The sequence below is a fragment of the Saccopteryx leptura genome, chromosome 3 (assembly GCF_036850995.1).
Source record: "Saccopteryx leptura isolate mSacLep1 chromosome 3, mSacLep1_pri_phased_curated, whole genome shotgun sequence".
Lineage (NCBI taxonomy): Eukaryota > Metazoa > Chordata > Mammalia > Chiroptera > Emballonuridae > Saccopteryx > Saccopteryx leptura.
This window is the reverse complement of record NC_089505.1, coordinates 107,567,474-107,584,846: the sequence shown is the minus strand read 5'-3', so window position 1 is coordinate 107,584,846 and position 17,373 is coordinate 107,567,474. Positions and strand designations below refer to the sequence as shown.

The 17,373-nt window shown below is 46.9% G+C and overlaps 1 protein-coding gene across 2 annotated transcripts in view; it reads left to right on the top strand.

Moving 5' to 3' along the window:
* The window catches only part of BSDC1 (BSD domain containing 1), a 29,281-nt gene that overhangs the window by 2,611 nt on the left and 9,297 nt on the right, over positions 1-17,373 (top strand). For both annotated transcript variants that reach the window (XM_066375723.1, XM_066375724.1), the window contains exons 3-9: positions 3,407-3,523; positions 5,876-6,043; positions 9,346-9,400; positions 11,113-11,228; positions 11,655-11,723; positions 11,890-11,968; positions 13,806-14,285. In XM_066375723.1, coding sequence (XP_066231820.1) covers positions 3,407-3,523; positions 5,876-6,043; positions 9,346-9,400; positions 11,113-11,228; positions 11,655-11,723; positions 11,890-11,968; positions 13,806-14,285 — 1,084 coding nt within the window. The remainder of the gene's footprint in view (positions 1-3,406; positions 3,524-5,875; positions 6,044-9,345; positions 9,401-11,112; positions 11,229-11,654; positions 11,724-11,889; positions 11,969-13,805; positions 14,286-17,373) is intronic.

The window sequence follows — 17,373 nt, the reverse complement described above, 5'->3', positions numbered from 1 at the left end:
AGAGAAAGTCACATTGTTCTTTGGCCCTACCACAGATTCCCCAACCTCATTTGGGCCTGAGCACTTCCCAGCACGCTTCTTCAGTCTTTAATTTACTTCTCCTCCCCTTGCCTTCAGAAACTTTCCTCAAACCTAACTCTTCCCTCAAGTCCCCTCTTCAGCCATTTCCCCTTTTATTTCAAGGAGACAACCTTAGCTCCTACTTTTCAAAATTTGAGGTCAACAGCATGATTTCTCTTAATTCCCTCCCCACCCCTGAATCCACCACATATGAACTTATCTATACACATACTCGGCTTCAGCTTGCACTTGCCAAATCCAGAGGGTGGTTTCAGCCCTTATCTTGCTGCACCTTACTTGCTGCATTTGACACTGGTGATCACTCCCTCTTTCTTGAAACTCTACTCCCTTGGCTTTGATGACATGATTCTTAGTTCTCCACACACTTCCCCAAGCTTTCTTTACAATTTTCAGGGTTCCTCTTCCTCTGCTTGCCTCTTAAACGTGTGATGTTTAAGGGACCTTGTCCTCAGCCGAATTCTGTTTATAAACTCTCCTGGATGACCTCCATTTTCATGTTAGGGTGACTCAGTCCTTTTCTGTGAGCTTTAGCATTTGGGACTAGCTTCCTCTGGACAACTACTACAAATGTTCCACAGTCATTGCTGATTGTACGTGACCAGAGTCATTGTCATCATCTTTTCTCTAAACCTGTTCCTCTTCAGCACTTTCTCCCTCAGTTGGCAGCACTGCATCTACCCTAGTCATCTCATTTAGCAACCAGTGGCTTTTCCTTGTCCTCAGTTACTACATATATTTAATTACCAAATCCATCTTTTTTTGCGTAATATTTCTTTTCTTTCCTTTTTTTAGTGAGAGAGAGAGGGACAGACAGGACAGACAGGAAGGGAGAGAGATGAGAAGCATCATTAACTCATAGTTGTGGCACCTTAGTTGTTCATTGACTGCTTTCTCATATGTGCCTTGACTGGGTTCCAATCGAGCTAGTGACCCCTTGCTCAAGCCAGTGACCTTGTGCTCAAGCCACTGACCTTTCGGCTCAAACCAGCAACCATGGGGTCATGGCTATGATCCCACGCTCAAGCCAGCAACCCCACGCTTAAGCTGATGAGACTACGCTCAGGCCAGGTGAGCCTACACTAAAGCCGGCAACCTTGGGTTTTCGAACCTGGGTCCTCAGTGTCCCAATCCAACGCTCCATCCATTGCGCTACCACCTGGTCAGGCTGCCTGATATTTCTTGAACCAGTCCCATCCTCACCAACACTTTCCTTATTCTTATGTTGTTGTTTTTCTGGACTATTGCAACAGCCTCTTGACCTTTTCTTAGTTAAATGCCACTTCCTTGGAGAAGCTTCTGATGCCACCTCAGACTAGATTGGCCCCCGTGCTTCATGTTCTAAGCACCCTGCACATTTTAGCGTTTCTCATACTTTAGACTTTAGACAGGAGTTAGCCTGGTGGGAGGGCTCACTCATTTTGTTTGTTCTCTTCTTTGCTTTAAAGAGTTAGAACTATGTGTCAAGGAGAGAAATAATGTGTTCAGACACCCTGACGTGGGGAAGAAGCTAGAGCATTTGAGAAACGTGAAGAAGGCCAGTTGGAGCTCAGTGAGGGGCACAGTGGTAGGGAATTAGAGTCTGCCAGCGGCAAGACTATATGGGCTTTGTAAGTGAGAGTAAAGATTTTATACTTGCTCATAGGATACTGTGTAACCATCAAAGAATGTACATAGTCTGGGCTGACTTACACAGCTCCCTGGTATCAGGAAGGGAACGTAATAGGAGTAACTGATGCAACCTGGTAGGAGTCCAGGTTGGCCTGGACTAAGGTGGTGGCAGTGTGGATGGAGAGAAAGAATAAACGGCCCCTCTACCCCAATTTAGGTAGTCCTTAGTCTGATATGGAGGCTTAGTGCCCACCCCAAGAGCTGCTGCTGGCTGAAAAATGACATTCTCCCACTCAGAGAGACTTCCAGGGCTAATGAAAACTAAGTAGACCCTTCCCCAAAGAAAAGACCACCAGAATACTCAAAACATGCTAAAATATTGCAGGTGACTGTCCTTGTGCAAAATGAGAAGGCTTGCAGATGAGTACAGAGGTTGTCCAGGAAGGCATCCTTGAGTGGGTGAGGATGAAGCAAGACCAGGCAAGATATAGACAAGCCTTGGCTGGATTGCTCAGCTGGTTAGAGCACCGTCCAGATAGGCCAAGGTTGTGGATTCTGTCCCCACTCAGAGCATAAAGAATCAACCAATGAAGTACAAATAAGTAAAACAACAAATTGATGTTTTTCCCTCTCTCTTCCTTTCTAAAAATCAACAGGTAAAAAAAAAGACTTAGACAAGAGCTGAGAGCCTGCTGTCTCAAGTTGGTTCTGAGTGCAGGGGGTAGGGAGCAGATTGGTCTAACAGAAGCAATTATCAGTTCTGCCCAAAGGAGCTCTGTGAATGAATGTTAGGGCCAGGAAAGCCTCAAAGAGAATCCAGTGAAGTATTTCTGCTAACACCCCCATTGTTGAATATAAAAATCAACCTTTTTATGGGCATTAAATTGTCAAGACTTACTCATAAAAGCTTTCTAAACTATTGTTATTAATGTGACATGTTTATTAAACCTTTCAGACAAATAATTTCACATACTGCCTCATTTCAATGGAATTTTCCTGTAAAAAAAAAAAAAGTAAAAATAGAAACACTCCTTTGATCGAAAATCACATACTTTTTCTTTATGTTATTTGAAAGAAATGCTGTGTCTTAAATCATATCAAAGCAGTGCAACAAAATCTATTTTGTTTTCAGATATGTGTCCTATCACTTATTGGCCTTTTGGCTAAGACCAAGTGTAGACTGTGTCTCCTTCCCCAGTCCGCTCTTGAGAACCACTGATCTAGACCCCCTCCTTAATTTTACAAGAGACAGCCAGGACTGGATACTGGATGAGAGTTCCTTATGGCTGCATAGCTTATAAATGTCGGGGCTGCCCTGGCCAGATAGCTCAGTTGGTTAAGAGCATCATCCCAAAGCACAGAGGTTGCCGGTTTGATCCCTGTTCAGGGCACATACAGAAAGAGATTGATGTTCCTGTCTCTCTCTCTCTTTCCCTCTCTCCCTCTCCCCCTGCCTCTCTCACTAAAATCAATAAAAATTTAAAAAAATGTCTGGGCTGATACACAGTTTCTGTTCTCAGAGCAGCAGGAAGTTCTTTTTCTGTGTTGTCAGATACCAGGTCATGGATTTGGGACAAGTGAGCATTGTTTCTGAGCCCAGGCTTCCCCATGTCACTTGAGTTTTCCATGTGTCTGTCTGGTGCCGAGAAGCACAGGGAACAGGAACAAAGAGGGGTGGAGCCAGCCGCCTCTGTCATCCCTCTCTGTCTTCCCGTAGTCCTCCGAAGCCTTGGAGTTCATGAAGCGGGACCTGACAGAGTTCACCCAGGTGGTGCAGCATGACACGGCCTGCACCATTGCAGCCACGGCCAGCGTGGTCAAGGAGAAGCTGGCTGTGAGTACAACCTGTGTCCTCCAATGACTCCCTCACAGCCTGACCTGCTCTGGACCATGTTGGGGGCTCCCCACCTTTCTCATGTTGTTGTTTTTTAATGTGATTGTTTTTCCTTATACGCTCCCATTTTGAAAGAATTGTGTCTGTCAAGCAAAGAACTACCTGTGTGTGTGTACTAAGTCATAGTAAGCTTTCCCACTTCTACATTGTCTTATCAAATGTTTTCCTGTTGTCAGAGTCATTCATTGTAGACAATTTAGAAAATGCAGGTAAGTAAAAGGAAAAAAGAGAAAGAAAGGCCTAGAAACACCCATAATTCCATCTCCCAGAGGTAACTATTGTTACTATGTGAGGATCAACTAAAGACCATGTTTTGTAACCTACTTTTTGACTTAGTCATTGCAGACCTTGTTCTGCAACATCATAAATGGCCTGGTGTTCTACTATGTAGATTTAACTAGTTCCTAGTTTCCTATTTCAGTTTTTCCCAGTGGTGTAAACAGAACTATCAGGAACATTCTAATTGCTAAATCTTTGCCTTTAATATTTTCTTTAGAATAAAATATTGGAAGGAATCATAGGATAAATATAGTTTTAGACCTTTTAATATCTATTGCAAAACTACCCTCCAGAAAGGTGTGCCAACTTATATTCTTACTGGCCGCGTTTTTATTAATCAGAGATGTGCAGTGGAATCCTCTTGTGAAATAGGAGTTTGATTCTGAAGTCAGTATGCAAGTGAAAATTATGTGTAGTCAGAGATACCCCTGCGAGTCTCTAGTTTCTGATGAAGTACAGTATTCTGGTATTCTATTACCGTATTTCCTTTTGTATTGGGACAGATTTCAGTTTCTTCATTTGTTCACCAGCTGAGTCAGTTGTCTTGTGGCTAGAGGCCGTGTTATGAAAAACATATTTTGGAGTTTTTTTAGCCAACTTGTTTAGTTGATGTTGTAAATACTGTCTGCCTGCTAACCACAGTTACTGATTGACATGCTGACAAGTGGCAATCCTGCTGAACTGTGATAAGTCCAGCCAGTAGCAGAGACAGCACTTGTTTCTTTCATTTGTTTATTCCTTTTTTTCACTCAACACCTTTGCGTTTTCATCTGTGCTAACATGTGCCAGGCACTGTGACAGGCTCTGGGCTTACGATGCCTGAGCAGCCTAATTAGGAATAAATATTATCGTTTTCCATGAGGTCTTTTATACTTTAGAGCCTGACCCTGTCTCTCAGCATCCCATCCCTGTTCACCCGAGAGCATTCTGACCAGTGTGGCTCAAGCTTGGTGTCCCACTTGTCCTTTTTGTGAGGCCCATACATTGGCCCTCAGCTGGTCCAGGTCTTCCTCTCAGCAAGACTATCTGTTCTGATCTTGTCCATATTACCCCAACTTTTGTACAAAATATTTTCCTTCCTGAACAATCATGATGATGAAATTGTGATATTATAATATTGCTATGTATTTTTTTTTTTTTTTACAGAGACAGAGAGAGTCAGATAGACAGACAGGAACAGAGAGATGAGAAGCATCAATCATTAGTTTCTCGTTGCACATTGCGACTCCTTAGTTGTTCATTGATTGCTTTCTCATATGTGCCTTGACCACGGGCCTTCAGCAGACTGAGTAACCCCTTGCTGGAGCCAGCGACCCTGGGTCAAAGCTGGTGAGCTTTTTTTTTTTTTGCTCAAGCCAGATGAGTCTGCGCTCAAGCTGGCGACCTCGGGGTCTCGAACCTGGGTCCTTCCACATCCCAGTCCAACGCTCTATCCACTGCGCCACCGCCTAGTCAGGCATTGCTATGTATTAAATGTTTGCTATGTGCCAGGCATTGTACATGCCTTATCTCTTTTAATCTTCACAATAGCCCTCTGAAGGAAATATATTTAACTACATTTTACTGATAAGGAAACAGAGATACAAGGATAGTTTAGGCCTCATAATCAACATGTAGCAGAGCTGGGATTCAGATTCAAGTTTGACTCCACAGCTAGTACTTTTCTCATCACTCTACCCATAGGTCTTCTACCCCACTGACTGTCTATGACATGACTTTGCTCAGTCTGGCTGGCCTTGAAATTTTGATAAAACAGTCATTCAGGGAGCTCTGCTCTGACCTTCAGAGGGCTTCTGTAGCCCTATTCTGCATCCCAGTCTGGGGAATGGAAACCCTGGCTGCCTTTCTCCTTCTCCAGCCCCAGAGATAGTGTGAGAGGTTGTGAGACTTCCCTGGTTCCCAAATACAAAGTACACTTTTGTCCCTGATACTCTACCCCTCCATACCCTGTACCCCAGGTTGTTGTAGCCTGCTCCTGGGTCATTTGCTTCCTTTGTTGGCTTCTCTTTGCAGACCGAAGGCTCCTCGGGGACAACAGAGAGAGTGAAGAAGGGTTTGTCTGACTTCCTAGGGGTGATCTCTGACACCTTTGCTCCCTCACCAGACAAAACCATCGACTGCGACGTCATCACCCTGATGGGCACGCCCTCTGGCACAGCTGAGCCCTATGATGGCACCAAGGTATTCACTAGTGGCTACCCCTGCAGTTGCCTAGCAGCACTGGCCCTAGCCTCCACATGTACTCACAAAAGCAACACATGTTCAGGCTAAAAAACCAACTATATGGATATACCATAACTAAATTGGAAAACACTGATAAGACAGAAGCTAGTTATTTCTAAACCATAATCCCATCATGGAAAAAGAACCACTGATTTTTTGGGCGTTGGAGGAGAAATGAAAAGTTTTACTTCATAGTTGCATCACCTTAGTTTATTGCTTGCTTGCTTCTTTTTTTTTTTTTTTTTTTTTTTTTTTTTTTTATTTTATGAAGCTGGAAACGGGGAGAGACAGTCAGACAGACTCCCACATGCGCCCCACCGGGATCCACCCGGCACGCCCACCAGGGGTGACGCTCTGCCCACCAGGGGGCGATGCTCTGCCGCGACCAGAGCCACTCTAGCGCCTGGGGCAGAGGCCAAGGAGCCATCCCCAGCGCCCGGGCTATCTTTGCTCCTATGGAACCTTGGCTGCGGGAGGGGAAGAGAGAGACAGAGAGGAAGGGGGGGGGGTGGAGAAGCAAATGGGCGCTTCTCCTATGTGCCCTGGCCGGGAATCGAACCCGGGTCCCCCGCACACCAGGCCGACGCTCTACCGCTGAGCCAACCGGCCAGGGCGCTTGCTTGCTTCTTATACGTGCCTTGACCAGGGGGCTCTAGCTAAGCCAGTGACCCCTTGCTCAAGCCAGCAACATTGGGCTCAAGCCAGTGGCCTTTGGGCTTCAAGCCAGCGATCTTGGGATAATGCTGATTCTGTGATTAAGCCAGCAACCCTACACATAAGCTGGAGAACCTGTGCTCAAGCCGGATGAGCCCTCACTCAAGCTGATGACTTCAAGGTTTCGAACCTGGGCCTCAGCGTTCCAGGTTGATACTCTGTCCACTATGCCACCACCAATCAGGCATACCACTGATTTGTTGTCAGTGTGTAGCCTTCTGTTTCTTTTTGTTTACATGGTGGGGGTTTTTCTTTTAAAAAATTTACAATAAATCTAGCACCTTTTCTAATCACCATCATTTTTAATGTCCTGAACTTTTTGCAAGCGAATATAGCATAATTTATTTAGTCATTTCACTGTGTTGCACATTTGGAGTCCTTTCAGCTTTAAATTGTATCAAGGAATGCTGCCGGGGGCATCTTTACAGGCATGATGGCCGCATTTGGATTCCTTAAGATTAATTTCCAATAGGAATACATGTATGTGGGGACAATGTCTACATTTCTGCATTTTATTTTCTCATCGTTACTTCTTGGATTTCATGGAGTGTTTTCTTCTAAATTCAGTGTCATGTCATAGCAATTTGGTTTCCTTTGTAGCATTTTACCACATTGAATTTCCATTACAAACATACTGATTTTTCAAGTGTGTTTTTTTTTTTTTTTTTAAAGATTTTATTTATTCATTATAGAGAGGGGGAGGGGGGAGGAGCAGGAAGCATCAACTCCCATATGTGCCTTGACCAGGAAAGCCCAGGGTTTTGAACCGGCGACCTCAGCGTTTCCAGGTTGACGCTTGATCCACTGCGCCACCACAGGTCAGACCTCAAGTGTGTTTTTGGCACTAATTCTGACACCACCATTTAGTGAACATTTGAGTGGAATTGTGAATTTTTAAAATGGTAACAGTGAATCACCAAAACCACTTGTTGAAGCACCGGCGCTGCTGGTGCGTCCACGCTTCCCAGGGTACTGAGGGAGAAAGACGGGCTTCCTGTTCACCGGCTAACTTTTGACACTTCCTGTGGCCTTAATTGGAAAACAGGTTTATAGTTCACTTGGCAGACAGCTATGAAATTAAATTCTTAATAAATGGTTTTAATTTGGGGAAGTTACATTATTTCAAAACTTGCCTAGGCCTGACCTGTGGTGGCGCAGTGGATAAAGCATCGACCTGGAAATGCTGAGGTCGCTGGTTCGAAACCCTGGGCTTGCCTGGTCAAGGCACATATGGGAGTTGATGCTTCCTGCTCCTCCCCCTTCTCTCTCTCTCTCTCCTCTCTCTCTCTCCTTTCTAAAATGAATAAAAAAATAAAAAAAAACTTGCCCATAAATTTGGACTTTTAATATTTTTTGCATTAGCATTTTTCATATTTCATACAATTCAAAAGCATTTTATACATGTAATTTTGTTGCCTGTTTGCACTGTATTAATTCGTAGGGGTGGAATAATGGATGAAAAATCTTTTTTTGGCCTGACTGGTGGTGGAGCAGTGGATAGAGCATTGACCTGGGATACTGAGGTCCCAGGTTCGAAACCAAAGGTCGCCTGCTTGAGCGCGGGCTCCTCTAGCCAGAGTGCAGGCTCAGCCAGCTTGAGTGCAGGGTTGCTGGCTTGAGCATGGGATCATCATCATGATCCTATGGTTGCTGGCTTGAGCCCAAGGTCACAGCTTGAGCAAGGGGTCACTGGTTCAACTGAAGCTCCCAGTCAAGGCACACATGGAAGCAAGCAGTGAACAACTGAAGTGCCACAACTATGAGTTAATGCCTCTCATCACTCATCCCCCCCTAAAAACATCCTTTTTCTCGGAGCCTGGTTTTGGACTCCTGGCCCAGCATCCCACTCTCTAGCCACAGTATTAATTGACAGGTGCCCTGTGGGTGTGGCAGCCAACAGGGGAGAAGCTGGGCTGTGGTGATTGGATACTCTGGTAGAGAGAGGGTGCTTTTTTTGCCCAGCATCTCAGAATTTATGTTCTCTTTGTTGTTTTTCTTTTTCTTTTTTTCACTGCTCGAGTCAGTGAAAGGGAAACTTCATTGAGGCCCCAGGGCCATGGGGTACAGGCCTGAGGAGGTGGTGGAGGGGCCTTGTTTAACTCTTGGGACACAAGTTGGTATGGCCACACTTCTTGAGGCAGTTGACAGCCCGGGGGTGCAGGCGGGCTTCACAGGCATGGCAAACCATCTTGTCGCAGTTGCGCTGCACGAGCTGCCAAAGGGAGAGCTCAGTGATGCCCCCGCAGCTGAGGCACCAAGTGCAGGGCGGCCTCTCTGAATACTGTAGTCTGAGAAAGTGTGGCCGTCCTCCAGCTGTGTGCCTGCAAAAGTACATACTGCTAGGGGGCAGGATGCCCTACGTGTCTTGGATTTTAGCTTTGACATTGTCAGTAGTGTAACTGGGCTCAACCTCAAGATGACACTACTGACACTGCTGATGAGGGGGTGATGATCCTGCCAGTCAGGGTCCTCACAGAGATCTGCATCTCTTCGTCTGCTGGGGGGGCTGTTCGCTGCCTAGCTGAAGGGTCTTCTGTTTCTTACAGGCTCGTCTCTATAGCCTGCAGTCAGACCCAGCGACCTACTGCAATGAACCAGACGGTGAGGGGGTGTCGGTGAGGGTGGGCTCACAGGGCAGGGAGGCCAACGGAGAGGGCATCTGGGCTGTGCTCCCTGTTTGTCTCTGGTCGCAGTGGCCAGGCATCCCCTGTGTAGAGGGACCAGAGAGGGGCTAGTGTGTACCTTGGATACGATGGGATAGGTTGAAGGTCCCTTTTCCTCCCTGAACTCTGGCTGTCTTTATACCTGTCAGCAGAGGTTTTGATGCTCCCCTTCATCCTCAGTTCTCCTTCGTCCTCAGTTCAGGCTCCCTCCCAGCCCTGCTGCCCTGCCCGTTTGCTAAACCCCTCTGGCACAGCAAGCCCCAGGCCAGGAACAGGAGATCAGAATGAGTCTAACCTCCAGCCTGGCCCAGACCTCCAGAAACCTGCTGTTAGAAGAGGGAAACAGGAAACTGAATAAAAAGCGAAGATAGTCGATTTGGAGTGACTGCTTCCGTAGAATGATGGGGGCAGTGGGAAGCCAGAGGGCTGGTGCCCGGCCCGCCTGGGAACCAAGGGTGCGACTCTTGAATTGAGGTTTTAGGTGAATTGGTAGTAAACTAATTTTACCTTTGGATGTAGGGAATGGGTGTTGAAGCATGGCAACAGGACATGTGAAGGCCTAGAAAGAGCAGGGCGGGCCTCAGCACGCAGGAAGGCTGGAGTAAGGGTACCTGTGAGGGAGCGAAGGCAGTCGGAGCCGCCGTGGGAGCCAGGTTGGAATACTTTGGGTGCCAGACTAAGCCGTTTGAATTTTGTCCTAAAATGCTCAAGGTAGTGCTTCTTAATCTTTTTTAAGTCACAAAGGCCTTTCAAAATCTGTTAAAAATGACAAGTTCTCTCTCCACAAAATTTTATATACAAAATGGGAATTCTCTGACCCTTTGAAGCCCATCTTTGGGTCCTAGCTTTAAAAGCCTTCCTGTAGAGAACTACTGAAGGGTTTTGAGGCCTGGGGCGATCAGATTTTACATTTTATAAAAGAACCTTGGGCAGTGTTGTGAAGGATGAACTGGAGAAAGAGACAGAAGACGGGAAGACCAGTTATGAGGCTTGGTAGCTGTCCTCACGTCCGAGATAGGGCCAGGACCCGGGAAGTGGCAGGAGGAAGGAAGAGGAAAATGTGCATATGAGAGGCACCGAGGCAGTAGAATACAGAGTAACTGGGTCAGGAGGCATCTAGCAGGGTCCCCAGGTTCCCAGTGATCACTGGGCGGGTCAGGTTGGGCAGGGAAGCAAATGAATTGGGTTTGCAGCACCTGTGCAGGTAGACGTGTCCAGGGGATGCTTAGATCCCTGGATCTGGAGGGTTCGACAAGAAAGCAGTGACTCCCAGAGTCAGAAACTGGATTGGTCACATGAGGGAGGACAGAGAAGTAGCTATTGGAAATGGCAGCGTGGGTCACGGTGACCTGACAGCAGCTGTTTCAGAGGAGATTCAGTGACCAAGTGCAGTGGGCTAAAAGACAAGCAGGCGTGGCAGGGGATGGAATCTGCAGGGCCTCCTGGAGGTCACTTAGGTGCTGTGCCCTGGTATCACAGGGCCCACCCACTCCATCACCCTGCTTTACCCCTTACCTTGGGCCAAATGGCTTTGAAAAAAACCTTAAGCTTTCCTCGTTGTTCATTTCCAGGCTTATGTGTGTCTTCTGTAGGCCCAATGTTCTTTCCCCAGTTCTAGGGAACTGACCATCAGTGTCTATCCCTCTACAGGGCCCCCGGAATTGTTTGACGCCTGGCTTTCCCAGTTCTGCTTGGAAGAGAAGAAGGGGGAGATCTCAGAGCTCCTTGTAGGCAGCCCCTCCATCCGGGCCCTCTACACCAAGATGGTGAGGGCCCAGCCAGCAGGACCTCAGCCAGCTCCCAGCTTGAGGGGTTGGGAGGTGGCAGGGATGTGTCCAGAGCCAATTTAGAGTCATCTGGCTTAGAGAGCAATGGGAAACCTTATAGAGCCAAACCAGCCAGGTCCTGAGCCAAGAGTCTGCATGGGGGAAACTGATTTTCCAGGTTTCTGGCCATCATGGTGAGAAATGGAAGGCTGGCAAAGCCTTATGGAGTGTCTTTTCTCTCTCCTGGGCCAAGTTAGGCCAGGACAGTAGTAGGGGTGAGGTGTAGGGTGGAGTGTTCTAACAATCATTGCTCAGTCTCTTACATGTCTGAAACCCAGAGTGGCTAGGAACTGGCTGGTAAGGCTGGGGATACAGAGCCCTCATAACCACTCCAGAAGTCTCATCTCTGCTGTCCCTTCCTTCCAGGTGCCAGCAGCTGTTTCCCATTCAGAATTCTGGCATCGGTATTTCTATAAAGTTCATCAACTAGAGCAGGTATGCTGGCCTCGCCTGGGGAGGTACTCCACTTAGGCGGGAGGGAAGTGGGCTGGGTTTTGTTGATGGAAGAAGGGGACATGGTGCCAGGAGTTCTGCGGTCAGTACCAGGGTGTGGGAACAGAGCGCTCTGACTGCTTCTGGCCGTCTGCTCCCCCACATTCAGGAGCAGGCTCGGAGGGATGCCCTGAAACAGCGCGCTGAACAAAGCATCTCTGAGGAGCCTGGATGGGACGAGGAAGAAGGTAAGAAGTAGTGAGAGGTGGCGGGCAGGTCACAGGTCCTGGCTGTGGGGGACTGTCTGAGCCATTTTCTCGGAAGCCTGGAGAGACAGGGCGCCTGGGGAAGGGTGAGGAATGTGTGCCATTTGTGTGCAGGCTGAGGACAGGCTAGGCTGCAAGGAGATGTTTCCCAGACTGGTTGGATCCCAGGGATACTTATTGAAATTCCAGAGCTTTTTAGCTCCCTTTGCAAGATTCTATGGCCAAACATCAGAGAGAGTCAGAGAAAGGGACAGACAGGAACAGACAGACAGGAATGGAGAGAGATGAGAAGCATCAATCATCAGTTTTTCGTTGCGACACCTTAGTTGTCCATTGATTGCTTTCTCATATGTGCCTTGACCGTGGGCCTTCAGCAGACCGAGTAACTCTTGCTCGAGCCAGCAACCTTGGTCCAAGCTGGTGAGCTTTGCTCAAACCAGATGAGCCCGCGCTCAAGCTAGCAACCTCAGGGTCTCGAACCTGGATTCTCCGCATCCCAGTCTGACGCTCTATCTATTGCGCCACTTCCTGGTCAGGCCAAACTTTTTTTTTTTTTTTTTTTTTTTTTTTACAGAGACAGAGAGAGAGTCAGAGAGAGGGATAGATAGGGACAGATAGACAGGAACAGAGAGAGAGATGAGAAGCATCAATCATCAGTTTTTCGTTGAGGCACCTTAGTTGTTCATTGATTGCTTTCTCATATGCGCCTGACTTTGGGCCTTCAGCAGACCGAGTAACCCCTTGCTCAAGCCAGCAACCTTGGGTCCAAGCTGGTGAGCTTTTGCTCAAACCAGATGAGCCCACGCTCAAGCTGGTGACCTCGGGGTCTCAAACCTGTGTCCTCAGCATCCCAATTCGACGCTCTATCCACTGTGCCACCGCCTAGTCAGGCCCAAACATATTTTTAAGGAACTCCTGTAATGTTAATGCCCAGCCAGTATTGCAGGGGTTGGGAACCTATGGCTCGTGAGCCAGATGTGGCTCTTTTGATGGCTGCATCTGGCTCACAGACAAATTTTTAATAAAAAAAATAATGTTAAAAATATAAAACATTCTCATGTGTTACAATCCATTTCCTACCGCTCATGTTCATGGTTGTGGGTGACTGGAGCCAATCACAGCTGTCCTCCAGAACAACACCAAATTTTTATTGGATAATGCGTAATGTACACGGGTTGTTGTATGGCTCTCATGGAATTACATTTTAAAATATGTGGCGTTCATGGCTTTCTCAGCCAAAAAGGTTCCCAATCCCTGCAATATTGGGAACCGCTGGCTTAGAGGGAGCTGAGGATCCTCTATGGCAGCTTGGCTTAGGACAGTGTGCTGGAGCCACCTGAATGATACAATATTAACACATTTATTAAGTGCTTATGTTATATGTGCAACCTGTAATGAGAGCTTTATGTGTATGGTCATTACCACAACTTCATTATCCCCCTTTTATGAATGAGGCAGGTAAGTTAAAGAAAAGCTAAGTGCCTTGCCCAAGATCATACACCTATGATGTCGCCAAGTCTGACCTGAACCCCAAACTGACTGTATGACAAGTCTCGGCTTTCTAACCTGTGATACCATCTTGGGCTGTGTTTCTGGAAGGCAAGTGCCCACTAGGTATGTGCTAGGCCTCAAGGGCAGGAGAGACTTTGACAGGGAGTATCTGCAGAAGAACCCGATGGAAGGGCTGAGGAAACTGGCACCCTTCCGTCTTGATCAAAGTAAACTTTGGAGGAGCCTGAGGCCCGTCTTCAGAGACCTCCACGGTTGTCTTGGGGCTGACCAGGGCACATTGCCTGCTTTCCTGCTTTTCTCTCGACAGAGGAGCTTGTTAGCATTTCACCCACATCTCCAAAAGGGGCAGAAGTTCCTGTGGCCAAAACTTCCACATCCCTTGAAGGAGAACCTGGCCCCCAAAGCCCCTATGAAGAGAATTTGGTGAATCCAGTCGAACCTCCAACAGAGGTGACCCCGTCAGAGAGCAGCGAGAGTATCTCCCTCGTGACACAGATTGCCAAACCTGCCACCATACTTGAGGCACCATTGCTGCCCAAGGACCTGTCCCAAAAGCTTCTAGAGGCATCTTTGGAGGAACAGAGCCTGGCTGTGGATGCGGGTGAGACTGGACCCCCGCCCCCCACTCAGTCCAAGCCCCACACCCCTGCTGGCCGCCCCAGCGGCCCAGAGCCCAGGCCTCCAGCCAGAGTAGAGACTCTCAAAGAGGAGGTGCTCACAGACTTACGGGTGTTTGAGCTGAACTCGGACAGTGGGAAGTCTACACCCTCCAACAATGGAAAGAAAGGTAAGTCAAGGCCAAGCCACACAGGGAGTGTGTGGGGCAGGGCAGGGGAGAGTGGACACCTCACAAGGCAGGCTGTCTCCTGGTGTCTTGAGAGGATCCTAAGAGCAGATGTCCTTCAGTTGTGATACTGATTGATGATGGTGATGACAGCTGCTATATATGGTTATTACCATATTCCATCAATTCTAAGATGCACTGATTCTTAGAAATAAGAATGTATATCACAATTGTTGGGTCTTAGAAGCAACAAAATAAGGTTTATGTCAGGTCCTGTGCTCTTTGTAACATTACCTTTAATTTCTCACATCTTAAAACCCAATGAGCTCAGTATTACTGCCATTACTTTGCAGGTGAAGAAAATGAGGCTCAGAAATGTTAGCAACTTACTCAAATTCACATGGCCAGGGTAGCAAGTCCAGATTTAGACCCAGGTCTGTCTGACTTGAAGCCCACGCCCTTAACCACCTACTATACTGAACTGATTTCTATCCTTTTTTAAAATTTTATTTATTGATTTGAGAAAGGGAGAAATACTGATTTGTTCCACTTATTTATGCATTCATTGGTTGATTCTTGTATGTGCCCTGACTGGGGATTGAACCTGCAACCTTGGCATATTGGGATGATACGCTGAGCTACTTGGCCAGGGCTGATTTCTATCCTTTTGGATAATTTTTATTATTCTTATTTTTCCATTGAGTTGAGAGAGAAAGAGGAGGGGAAGGAAGAGAAAGAGAGAGAGAAGTATCAACTCGTTCCATTTAGTTGTGTAGTCATTGGTTGCTTCTCATATGTGCCCTGACTGGGGATCGAACCTGTGACTTTGGTGTGCTGGGACAACATTGTATCTACTGAGACACCTGGCCAGGGCCTCCTTTTGGACAATCTAACAATATGCTGGGGTGGGTATTCCTGTGGCACTGATTGATTTCAAAATTCTTTCCTGGAAAACCTTAGCAAAGTCATTTAGCTTTCCTATGCCTTCGTTAATTATTATTGTGAAATATATAAACAAAATGTACATGTACAGTTTAAAGAAGAATAAAGTTAACTCATGAGCCAGTTTAAGTAGCTTTAGTTTCTTACATGTATAATGGAATTTTATTCTGGAGACTCTTGACTTTATGTCAAGGGGAACCTCTCTAACTCCTGAAATTAAAAGACAATGGTAGCTCTATTGTCGATTGTTTTGTCACATCCAAAATACCCCTCTAGAGAGCTGATTGTCAGCAAGACTTTCCCTTAACTCCTCACTCACATGCACCTTGTCTTTGCCAACACTTGGTACCAGTCAGCCACGAAGCCTCCCCAGCTGGTGGGTGCTGGCCTGTTGGCACAGTGAGGGACTAGTTTGCTGCAGTGGGTGGGAAACGGTCCCTGCCACACCCTACCCTGCTCCCTGATGGGCACTACAGGGTTCCTAGTTTCCAACACAGTGCTTGCCTTCTGGCTCTGGTTCAGTGAGGTCATCCATTGAGCTCCTGCCTATTCTTTATGAGATACTGAGGGGGGAGGGGCAAAAGCTGTAGTCTTTATGATGAAGCATGAAGCAGCATGGGACAGACTTGGTACTGGAGAAGGTCAAAGAAAGAAGGAACCTCGGGGCGTCGATGAGAGTTTCACCAAGGAGACATGTTGTATAGGAGAGTTAGAGAGTTTGGGGCAGGTGCAGGGAAGAGGTCCAGGCTGAGTGGGCTGCAAAGTCCATATAGCAGAGGGCATGGGGCACATTGAAGAGGCGGTGACCAAAGCCCACTCTTCTGTATTGTCTCGTAGGAGAGGGAGAAACAAGAAGGGTGGATGGATTGGTTCAGAAGTAGAACTTAAGAACTTAAAAAAAAACCCTTAAGAACTTAAGCTTAATTTAGGAAGTTGGACTTAGGGCCACAAAGCAGCAGGAACGCCACTGCTTGCATGTGTTATATACCCAAACTGTACTAAGAGTCGTACATGCAGACACCGAGAGCTTAGGATCTGGAGTTCTGACAGTTCTGGGTGGAAATCCCAACTTTGCTTCTAAGCCATGTAACTTCAGAGAAATTACTGGTTTCTAAACCTCCATTTACAATCAGGGAAGAAGTTTGAGTCGAGCCCTACTTTGGAGAACTGAAGATGATAAGAGGTCCTATTCTCTGAGTGCTTTCTGTATGTCTATAAAGCTCTGTGCTAAGTGCTTAATATGCATAATCACTCAATCTTCACAAAAGCCTTGTGAGATCTGTGCAAAATGGGGGAAACTGTTAAGAAACAGGTCAAGCCTGACCAGGTGGTGGCGCAGTGGATAGAACGTCGGACTGGGATGCAGAGGACCCAGGTTCGAGACCCCGAGGTCGCCAGCTTGAGCAAGGGCTCATCTGGTTTGAGCAAAGCTCACCAGCTTGGACCCAAGGTCGCTGGCTCGAGAAAGGGGTTACTTGGTCTGCTGAAGGCCCACAGTCAAGGCACACATGAGAAAGCAATCAATGAACAACTAAGATGTCGCAACGAAAAACTGATGATTGATGCTCTCATCTCTTTCCGTTCCTGTCTGTCTGTCCCTATCTATCCCTCTCTCTGATTCTGTCTCTGTTAAAAAAAAAAAAAAAAAGAAACGGGTCAACCACCTAACCAATAAGTATTTAGAAAAGTATGAAATAGTCTGTTAGGAAGTAAGTAGTGGATGGACCCAGCAAATAGTGTGGGGTTGCTGAATGGCTAGGACTAGGGGCCCATTGCCCGTTTGAGGTAGTGGTCAGGAATTTTGAGACACCATTTGTCCAGGCACTTTCAGTTGCTCAGGTGCAGGTATAGAGCAGGTGGGGGGCTGGATTTAACCAGGGTTCAAGTTTAGCCAGATGAAATCAGTGGGGCAAAAAAAGAGAGTCCAAGTATATACAAGAAGTGATCAGAATGACGGCTTATGGAATCTCAGCTGGGTAAGGGAGGGAATAACAGTGAAACATTTAGAGGGTTAGAGAATTATAGGTACCATTTGGAATCAGAATAGAGAGCGTGTCCAGAAAAAATGAGGAGTGGGTGGAAGAGACTGGACAAAGTGAGATTATGAGCCCTAGCTGGATGGCTCTGTTGGTTAGAGCATCATCCTGAA